The 11,354-nt window shown below is 40.6% G+C and overlaps 1 protein-coding gene across 1 annotated transcript; it reads right to left on the bottom strand.

Annotated features, from left to right (window-relative positions):
- Positions 1-1,029: 1,029 nt before the first annotated feature.
- On the bottom strand, positions 1,030-7,199 carry LOC125146452 (tripartite motif-containing protein 64C-like). Its single transcript, XM_047823196.1, has 7 exons — positions 6,789-7,199; positions 6,685-6,687; positions 6,131-6,226; positions 4,746-4,976; positions 3,946-3,968; positions 2,650-2,747; positions 1,030-1,523 (listed from the first exon to the last, which is right to left on the bottom strand). Exons 1-7 carry the CDS (start codon positions 7,197-7,199, stop codon positions 1,030-1,032), a joined length of 1,356 nt encoding a protein of 451 aa, XP_047679152.1.
- Positions 7,200-11,354: the final 4,155 nt, after the last annotated feature.

Below are 11,354 nucleotides of genomic sequence, written 5' to 3' on the forward strand. Positions count from 1 at the left end.
AAACCACCATGAGATACCACTTGACACCTGTCAGAATGGTTAACATTAACAACTCAGGCAACAACAGATGTTGGCGAGGATGCAGAGAAAGAGGATCTCTTTTGCATTGTTGGTGGGAATGCAAGCTGGTGCAGCCACTCTGGGAAACAGTATGGAGGTTTCTCAAAAAACTAAAAATAGAACTACCCTGTGAGCCAGCAATTGCAATACTAGGCATTTATCCAAGGGATACAAGTGTGCTGTTTTGAAGGGACACATGCACCCCCATGTTTATGGCAGCACTATCAACAGTAACCAAAGTACAGGAAGAGCCCAAATGTCCATCCATGGATGAATGGATAAGGAAGATGTGGTATATATATATATATATACAATGGGGTATTACTTGGCAATCAAAAAGAATGAAATCATGCCATTCGCAATGACATGGATGGAACTGGAGGATATTATGTATGCTAAGTGAAATTAGTCAGTCAGAGAAAGACAAAAATAATGTTACTTCACTCATATGAGGAGTTGAAGAGACAAAACAGATGAACATAAGGGAAGGGAAACAAAAATAATATAAAAACAGGGAGGGGGACAAAACAGAAGAGACTCATAAATATGGAGAACAAACTGAGGGTTCTGGGAACGGTTGTGGGAGGGGGGGATGGGCTAAATGGGGGAAAGGGCACTAAGGAATCTACTCCTGAAATCATTGTTGCACTATATGCTAACTAATTTGTATGTAAATTTAAAAAAATAAAAAATAAAACAAGTTAAATAAAAATAAAGAAGAAAAGGCATTGATTATATTCCAGAAAATGCTCCAAAATAAACAATTTTTTATTAAAAGAAAATTTAATACACAAATTTATATAGTCAACATAGTTAATGCCATTTTATAAACGTACAATGTTTCTGTTCCCTTAAGTCAGTGTGCTCAAAGACCCTTATTATCCTGTTGTTTTACATGAAAAGATTTCATGATAGGAATTTCCTCAGACATGGGAATTCATCAAATAAATGCTCACAGAACTTGTTTTTTCAGAGGGAACCAAAGCAAAGGAAAGGCTTCAGAGGGAAAGAGAAGGAGGAAGGAAGGAAACTGTATATGAGGGAACTTTTGCAAACATCATAGAAGCTCACAGTTCCATTGTCGTAATCCAGAAATACTCCAATCTGACCCAGAGGCCTTTCCACATACTGAATTAAGGGCGGGGAGTTGGTGGAGAGGCTATAACGATTGTTTATCTTCAAAGAAAACAGAAGAAATGCTGCCTCAGGATCACTAATGATATCAATATCACTCATCAAGGAATCTTTACAGACTCCCAGAATCCAATTTGGGGAGCATGTGACATCCACCTCCCAGTAATGTTTACCAGAGGTGAAGACCTGAGGTCCCCAGGCTGCAAAGCTCGCCAGGCTCTCAGGCTCTCTGGACACACCAGGATGGGTGACTCCAAGCATCACACTTCCAGCATCCTCAGAAACGCACATGTAGCGACCGGTGGCTTCCTGACTCAGCACATCACCCACTACAAAGAGAGGCAAAAATTAGGTCAGTGAATGGGTTTCCACGTCCTAAGGGGCAAAGATTTTCTACCCACCAATGACCTCTTCATTTCCCCTCCTTCAAGGAAATACAAAAGAAAAGAGTGAAGAGAGTTCAGATGGCTTATCTATGAAGAGCAAGAGTTGTGACTGCCTCTATAGCACAGAAACCCTTCAAATCGTACAGAAAAAGGAAAAACATCCAGACCTATTGTGAACTGTGTGAAGCAGTCATTTAATGTCAGTCTGGATAATTTATTTCAGGACACACCTCATTTTTTGTCTTTACTTCAGAAAACTCTTCCTGTGTTGTTTATCTTTAATACTATTTAATAAATAAATAGCACCTAGCTATTATGTAGGTATTGACTGGCATATAACTGGTACCTGTGACATTTTCAAATGTCAAAAATTTTATAGAAATCCACGTATGCTTAGTTTAGAAGCTTCTGAAAAGAATGTTGTGGCTTTACATTATCTGTTCAGACCCTGGATTTAGTCAAATCCCAATTTTAGCCCTCTGCTGTCTAGACCTACTCTCTGTTGTGGGCCCACTCTGTTTCAGCCCTGTTCACACATCCCTTGCCTTTCAGTGGCTTTGAGATTGCTCTAATAACATTAAAATTATTCTGCCAATGACAATTTTGGTCTTTCTCTGTCAAAGCTTTCTGATTTTATAAGTAATAGTCTTTGTACAATGCGTGATAAAGGCACTTGGAATATAGAAAAAATTAAAAACCATCAATGCCATATTTAAGCTTTCAAGACTGGAGTAAACTGAATAAACATACATATTGATTGTTACTCTGAGAACTAAATATTCTAGCTCTTCATAACTACACGACCAACCTGATTACTCTTCTCTTGCTCTGTTTGTGTCAGAAACAACTAAAAAATATGTATCGTGCTTTGCATTTTCAGTAAAGTATAAGTTGGAAAATTTAGTCTTTATCATTGTAACATGACTATTTAGAGAGAAAAGAGATAATAAGTTTGGAAAGTCATACACTACCTTCACGTCAGAAAAAACAAAATTAAAAGAGAAAGGAGAATCATCCCCAAGAACCACTAAAGAAATTGAGGCCTGATTGCCAAAGGGCTGATTCTTACCTCTGAAGTTGTTCAGTATGTCTAAGATTCCTGTGATGCCGTGCGAGGTGAGCTCTGGAATCATGGGCTGAGGCTTTTGCACCTGCACCAATTCAGTCCTGTGAAGAATGACATCAGTTACACTTCTGGGCCAAAGGTCAATCGCACTAGATTACAAAAGCAGCAGTGTTTACTCAAAGAGTTTTCATCAGAATTCTCCCATTTTGGTTTGTTGGGAATACATTGTATTCCACGCTCTTGGGAATATGAGAAACATTACTTTACCTTTTTTTCTAAATTTAAATTATATCAAACTCCAACTTCTCCATTCTTCTCAGATATTATTCCATTTCGCAAATTACTGAGGATCATTCCCTCCCTCTATTCCACCTCAGGCAAAGCAAAGATCCTGAGGTCTTACAGAGAGCACAATGTTCAGGCAAAGCCTTTGGGAGGTCGGTCTGCACATAGTCACTAATGATATATTCAGTGTCTAAAAGGGCAGAGCCCACTGAGTCAGACAGTTTTGTTCTTTTCTGTCCAGCAAGAGAATCTACTTTCAGCCTGGCAGCTTTGGTCCCCAGGGTCTGACCCCCCTCAATGGGCACCAGGAAGCCATTTCCTGTGAGGCCCTGCCTACCACCGGATGTGTTGTGATGGAATAGGTGAGATCATTACTACTGCTGGGAACAAAATCACACTCCCCTCCTATCCATTCTTGGGGAATATCCGTCTTTCTTGTCTTTTTCACCTCCAACTCTCTAGGGTAGGAACCCCTTCTGTTACACCTTAGAAAAATTCCTTCGGTAAGTTTTACTGTGGTGAGGTGGGAGAGGATTTGGGAGCAGTGAGTGGAACAGAGCCCAGAATGTTGCATGGTTTGAAGTATATTTTAATTCATCCACACAAAAAGAAAACTGAGTCCAAGGAGCAGAAGGTCTTTAGGCTTCTTTAAAAAGAAATAGAAAGTAGCCACAGAGGGGCACCTGGGTGGCTCAGTCAGTTAAGCGTCTGACTCTTGGTTTCTACACAGGTCGCAATCTCAGATTGTGGGATTGAGCCCCACACTGGGCTCCATGTTGACAGGGTGGAGCCTGCTTGGGAGTCTCTCTCTCCCTCTCTCTCTCTGTCCTTCCCCTGCTTGTGTGCTCGCTCTCACTCTCTCAAATATAAATAAATAAGCTTCAACAACAATAAACAACAACAACAGAAAGTAGCCACAGGGAATGATTTTAAGAGCTCAAAACATGTCCATCCACTTTATCAATAAGAACAAGAGACTTGCTCAGCAATCAGTAACCATTAGTGGAAACTCACCTTTGCAATACATTTCCCAAGTCCTGTAAGGGAAAAAAAAAGTAATGTTAATCATGAGAGTTTTGTTTTTTTGCTTCTCTAAGTATTCTTGTTTGTTTGCTTAAATAATGTATTTTTTTCTCTCATTCCCCTCTAAGGAACAATCAGAGACTACCTTAATAGAACCTAAACTAAAGCATGACAGAGTTCCTCAGGATATATTAAGGAAAGAAGGAGGTCAGGAAGGGGCTGTGCAGAGATGCAACACGATCTAGGTTTCCACTGTCACTCAGAGCCCAGTCTTATTCCCAAGAAGAGATCTGATCATTTGCGATAACAATGAAAGCAAAACAGAGAATTACATTTTAAAAAGTTATGGAGTGCAGTAAAATTGATTGCCAAATTCTACAACCCTTGCCTAGGCAGAGGGCAAAATCTCAGTGTCTTCAGGAAGTTATTTCTGGAGTGGGGGAAACAGAGAGTGACAATGGATTAGGGGAACATAAATTGAGAATTACTCCAACATAGCTAACCTTCTTCTGGTTATAGGGTTTTTCTGATTTTGGATCATTTATCCATGTGATTAGTACTTCTGATTACACAGCAATAATTTTGCCGTAGGTTAGCTCCTAAATGGGAAAAAATCTCCCAAAGATTACCAGGATATGAAGAAATAAATGGTTGGACAAACAGAATGATGGGAGTCAATAAGCATCATGACTTTGCTGAGAGTAATGGTATATGCTGTTAGCATTTCAATGTCATGGCAACATTGCCCAAAAAAGGATTCCTGTCTCTGAGGATGAACCCTGCCTTCTCACCTGGAGCAGCTCCAGGTCAGGCTTGTGGCACATCTCAGTCAGCTCTTTGTACATTTCTTTCAGGCTTGCTTTCTGTTGGGTCATTCTGAATGCACTTTCCTGGAGTTGTTGCAAAATCTCCTCCGCCTCTTTCTCCAGTGTCTCCAGATGGAGTTGCTCCTCCTCGCGGAGAAACAGATGCATCTTCTGATACTGCATTTTGATCATCACTTTCCTTAAAAGCACATAGTCCTGAGGAGATGGTAGGTGTAAAGGGTTAGCCTCACTCACAACAGAAAACCTCAACCTTCAAATCCTACTTCCTTGGTGTCATTGAGAAAGTACTTGACAAACTTCGTACCTCATATCTCCAAACGTCTGGAATATTTGCTAGTCCTTTATGTTCACCCTTTGTCTATGTTCTTAGATGCCTTCCCTGTTCAAATCAAGCTCTCTAAGAGGTCCCAGGCTATCTTGCTGTGATGCTCCATCAATTATTTCCTCTCTTACCTGAACCTCCTTTTCTTTTGTTCCTTTGTCTGATTTTTCTAAATGTTTAAAAATACTTATGTATACACCACACTTTACAGATCTTTAAATTCTCTACTTTTCCTCTCAGTGCTACCCTATGGCTCTCGTCTTCTTCACAGCCAAATTCATTGCAATGTTTTATTTTATTTTTAAGTTTGTTTATTTTGAGAGAGAGAGAGAGAGAGCACGCAGGAGCAGGGGAAGGGCAGAGAGAGAAGGAAAGAATCCCCAGCAGGCTCTGAGCTTTCAGCATAGAGCCTGATGCGCGACTTGATCTTACAAACCAAGAGATTATGACCTGAGATAAAATCAAGAGTTGGATGCTTGGGGTGCCTGGGTGGCTCACTCGGTTAAGCACCCAACTTCGGATCAGGTCATGATCTCATGGTTCATGAGTTCCAGCCCCACATTAGACTCTGTGCTGACAGCTTGGAGCCTGGAGTCTGCTTCAAATTCTGTGTCTCCCTCTCCCTTTGCCCCTCCCCTGCTAGCTAGCACTCTGTCTCTCTCTCTCTCTCTAAAATAAATAAATATTTTAAAAAATTAAGAAAAAAAGAGTTGGACGCTTAACCAACTGAATCACCAGGCACCCCTATTACAATGTTTTCTTAAACTCAGTGTCTGAGGAGGTTTATCTAAACCTGTAGGGTTGGACTAGGAATATCTCGCATGCCCTGGGTATCCCATATACCAGAATTCTTTGCACTAGCTTTTATTGGCCTGTATATCTGTGATTACTGATCTATCATTTGAAACCATTACTTTTTCATGGAAAAAAAAAATGATCCTTTAATTGGCAACTTAAATGTAGCCAAAAATCTAAACCACCATTATGTCAATCTGCATAAAAACAGATAGAACATTTTCATTCTTACCTCAAATGACTGGATTTTGTTAGCTTCTTGATTCAGATCATTTTGCATTTCTTGAGTCATGTTCCATAAAGAGCCCATTCTCTTCAGAAGTTTCTCCTGCAAAATAACCATGAGCTTTAGCAACACAGAAGATAATATTATAGATTTCATCCCCTTATCTATGGGAAAAGTCAGTGGCTGAGAAAACAGTAATCTTGAGTTAGCATGGAGTGGCCAGATTTCTCTGCATTATCTAATTTGATTCTAATATTTGTGATATCAGAGGTGACAAACGTAATAGAGATTTGAGGGTAGTCTATAGATATTATCCATTTCCTGAGAAACTGGCACTCAAATTTTTATGTAACCTGACTATGAAGGCATCAAGCTTGCATCAGAAGCCAGTGTTCCTGGTAGTAGCCTCTTACCCCACAATTACATCAAACACACATATTTGGACAATGTTTCTAAGGAAATTTCCCTTACTAAAGGCTCAACGTAGCTATGATTATAGCATCAAAATTGGTCAACACACTGAAAGGATATTGGTCTTGGTATTTATATTGAAAAATCACCACCTTCACTATCTCCACTCACATCAACTTCATGATCATTTTCCTCATCTTTCTTCCGGACTTAGAAGCCTATGAGTCCAAACTGCTCTAGAGCCATCACTTACCCTGTATTCCTCAGCAGCCCACTGGACTGGACTGTGGCCATGAGCCACATGCTCCGGTGTTTCAGAGCAGAGCCCACACAGCAGGCTCTTGTCAGCCTCACAGAAGAACTCCTTTGCTTTCTTGTGTACCACACAGATCTGGTCATTGGAGCTGTTGGCATGGTAAACTCTGGCCCGTCTGGCAAGGGATGCCAGTTTCTTGAGCGCAATATTGGTTTTGAAGTCTGATTTCTCTGAAATTCCCCTGCACTCAGGGCAGGACATTAGGGTATGGGCTTCCTCCCAGCAGAGGTGCAAGCAGGGACTGCAAAAGCTATGCCCACAGTCAATGGTGACAGGGTCTATGTAGTAGTTCATACAAATGGAGCAGATGAGTTCATTCTGCAAGGCTTGCAAGGTGACCAAATCCATATTTCTGTACATCTTTAAAAAAAAAAGAGAGAGAGAGAGAGAAAGTCATTCTTCTGTCCTGATGAGGTGGGGGAAAGCCTTTAGACAAAAGCTTGTCTGCTTGAGCTCTATCTAATCCACCTATTAATTTAACTCCAGCACAAAGGGAGGCACGGTAGATATAGATACGTTGGGTTTATGCTATGCTATAAATGAAAAAATGGGACAAAAGTGTCCTCACCATCTTTTTGGTTTCAAATAGACAGTGTTCTTGGGGCTCCTGGGTGGCTCAGTTGGTCAAGCATCTGACTTTGGTTCAGGTCATGATCTTACGGTGTGAACTCAAACCCCGTGTAGGGCTCTGCTTCAGATTCTGTGTTCCTCCCTTTCTCTCTGCCCCTTCCCCACTCACACTCTGTCTCTGCCTCTCAAAAATAAATAAATGTCAAATAGACAGTCAATTTCCCAATCAGAGCTAAACTACTGCCCCTCAAAGACTGGGACAGGGAGTGAAAGGATAATTACAGAGTTACATTTCTTAGCTGATTGGTGCAGAAGCCTATATAGAATCTCAATCTCCCCCTCTCCCCACCCTGACTCTCTCTCTCTGCATGTGTTTCTCTCTCTCTTCATGACTGTAACACAGGCACACATATACACACATATACAGACACTTCATCTCTATGCTAACAGCCTCCATGTATACTGTCTCCAAACTGACAGGTGTACTTTTCTAAAAATAAATAAAACTGATTAGGTTTAATTTAAGCTTGTTTAATTTAATCAGTGTTGCCTTCAACTTTGACTCCTGCAACTGTAAGCAGTTGAATTTGTGCTTCTAACTTTAATAGCAAAACTCCTCCTTTCAGGAAATAAAGTCTAGGGGCACCTGGGTGGCTCAGTCGGTTAAGCATCCGACTTCGGCTCAGGTCATGATCTCGCAGTTTATGAGTTTGAGCCTCACATCAGGCTTTGTGCTGGCAGCTCCGAGCCTAGAGCCTAGAGCCTGCTTCGGGTTCTGTGTCTCCCTCCCCCCTGCCCCTCCCCCACTCATGTTCTGTCTTTCTCTCTCCCACAAAAATAAATAAATATTTAAAAAAAATTTTTTGTAAAGGAAATAAAGTGTAAAAATTATCTTTTATTTCTAGTTTGGAAAATGATTTTTCCCAGAGTCAGTTTAGATCATCAGAACATCTTCACATCTTGAACTGGTGAACGTTCAAGCCACAGTGCTAACGAGCAATGATTAATCTTTTTTTTTTTAACAAACAAAAAAGGGAATAAGTATTTGGATTTCCTTTCTGCACTAGAAAGTACAGAGATGTAGTTAAGAGAAGCATGATCAGTTCATCTGTATTTTTGGTATTTCCCCATGGTGATCAATGCCACTTCTTGGGAGTCCTTACCCATTGGTAACAGCCTTTTAAATCTAGTCTGCAAACTGAAGGTTTTAGAAGGAGAGCATAGTAGGACTTTTACAAAAAAGGGTTTCTAACCAATTCAGCACACTAAACTTTCATGTTGATGGCTATAAAGACTATTACATATATACATTATGTTGAACATTTCAGGTGCTTTATGAGTTCCGAAATCGCATAAAAACTGCATAAATCTCTAAGACCTAAAAAAAACTTAGTAACACATAAGATAATAGAATAAAAAATAATCGGGACTCTGCGGCACCTGGGTGGCTCAGTAGGTTGAACAGCCGACTTCGGCTCAGGTCATGATCTTGCAGTCCTGAGTTTGAGCCCCGCATCAAGCTCTGTGCTGACAGCTCAGAGCCTGGAGCCTGCTTCAGATTCTGTGTCTCCCTCTCTCTCTACCCCTCCCCCATTCATGCTCTGTCTCTCTCTGCCTTTCAAAAATTAATAAATGCTAAAAAGAAACAAAAAACAAAACAAATAAAACTTAAAAAAAAAACCAATCAGGGCGTCTGGGTAGCTCAGTCAGTTAAGCATCCGACTTCGGCTCATGTCATGATCTGACAGTTCATGAGTCTGTGCCCCACACTGGGCTCTGTGCTGACAGTTTGGAGCCTGGAGCCTGCTTCAGATTCTGTGTCTCCTTCTCTCTGTCCGTCCCCCCACTTGGACTCTGTCTCTCTCTCTCTGTCAAATATGAACATTAAAAATTTTTTTTTAAGTAAAAAAAAGAATAAAAAATCATCAATTTAATATAATAAATATTATTATATTACAAATGCTCTAGTTACACAGATATTTTAAATCTTGATGTCATTTTAAATAACTAGGAAAGGGGCACCTGGGTGGCGCAGTCGGTTAAGCGTCCGACTTCAGCCAGGTCACGATCTCACGGTCCATGAGTTCGAGCCCCGCATCAGGCTCTGGGCTGATGGCTCGGAGCCTGGGGCCTGTTTCCGATTCTGTGTCTCCCTCTCTCTCTGCCCCTTCCCCGTTCATGCTCTGTCTCTCTCTGTCCCAAAAATAAATAAACGTTGAAAAAAAAATTAAAAAAAATAAATAACTAGGAAAGCTGTTTGTTTGCTTGGACAAGACCCAACCAGGACAACAGCTAAGTTGAAAGTATTTGTAGAGAAGAAAGTAGGCATGAAGATATTTACTGTAAATTCCATACTCACCAGGGTCTACTGAGTGGTCTTACCTCTGGAAGCTCTGGAAGGTCTGCTGCTATCAGGGTCAGTAGGAACTCTCTGCTCCCTGAAGCCTGGAAGCTGCAAACTCAGCCAGTCTTCCCTGTAAAAGAAGTCCTCTCTGGACAGACGGGCTTTTTATATGGTCAGTCTCACCTAAGGTCACGCCTACTTCTAGAGATTGGCTATTGTCTTCAGAAAGAATCGGAAGTGGCTGATTAGATAACACAGAAAGGTATAAAAATGGCTTATTAGGGTTTACAGCATCTAGAGAACAACCCTTGAGAACTAATGCCCTAACAGAATCTGGACTTGTTTTGGGGTATGATGGAAGGAAGTTGAACTTGCACAAGTTGTTCAAAAAGACATTCAAGTTTTTATTTAAGTTCTACTTAGTTAACATGTATGGTAAAATTGCTTTCAGGTGTAGAATTCAGAGTGATTCGTCATTTACATACAACACCCAGTGCTCATCATAACAAATGCCCTTCTTAATACCCATCACCCATCTAGCCCATCCCCCACCCACCTCCCTCCAGCAACGCTCAGTTTGTTCTCTATCTCTTACAGTTTGTTTCCCACTCCTGCCTCTTTCTCTCTTTATTTTTCCTTCCCCTTTGCTCCTCTGTTTTGTTTCTTAAATCCCACATATGAGTGAAATCATGTAGTATTTTATTTGTCTTTCTCTGACTGACTTATTTCACTTAGCATAATATACTGTAGCTCCATCCATGTCATTTCAAATGGCAAGATTTCATTCTTTTTGATTGACATCACTTTTTTTTAATGTTTATGTATTTATTTTGAGAGAGAGAGAAAGAGAGTGTAAGAGCATGAGTGGGGGAGGGGTAGAAAGAGAGGGACAGAGAGAATCCCAGGCAGACTCGATGCTCAGCACAGAGTGCCACATAGGGCTCCATCTCATGACCACAAGATCACGACCTGAGCTGACATCAAGAGTTGGAGACTTGGGGCGCCTGGGTGGCGCAGTCGGTTAAGCGTCCGACTTCAGCCAGGTCACGATCTCCCGGTCCGTGAGTTTGAGCCCTGCGTCGGGCTCTGGGCTGATGGCTCAGAGCCTGGAGCCTGTTTCTAATTCTGTGTCTCCCTCTCTCTCTGCCCCTTCCCCGTTCATGCTCTGTCTCTCTCTGTCCCAAAAATAAATAAACGTTGAAAAAAAAAAATTAAAAAAAAAAAAAAAGAGTTGGAGACTTAACGAACTGAGCCATCCAGGCGCCCCTGACCTCACAATTTTTAAAACTTGTTTTCTTACTCTACTTTTTAAATTTCTAATTGCTAATTAAACTCCAGCTATTGTTTATGTGATTATGTTAAAGAAATCAAACATTAAATGGAAAAACCAACGCATCTGAACTGTGCACCTTTCTCATAAAAATATTTAAAAAGGGCACGTAGGCATTTCAATTGGGTTTTAAATAATTGTATATGTAATAGTTGGTGGAATTAACTCTGCTAATATTTTTCATACCTTAAATATTTGATGGCTATTTTTTTAATGACTGGTTCATGTAAAAATAAAATCTATTTCGTGGACTTATGTA

Source organism: Prionailurus viverrinus, chromosome D1 (genome assembly GCF_022837055.1).
Source record: "Prionailurus viverrinus isolate Anna chromosome D1, UM_Priviv_1.0, whole genome shotgun sequence".
NCBI lineage: Eukaryota > Metazoa > Chordata > Mammalia > Carnivora > Felidae > Prionailurus > Prionailurus viverrinus.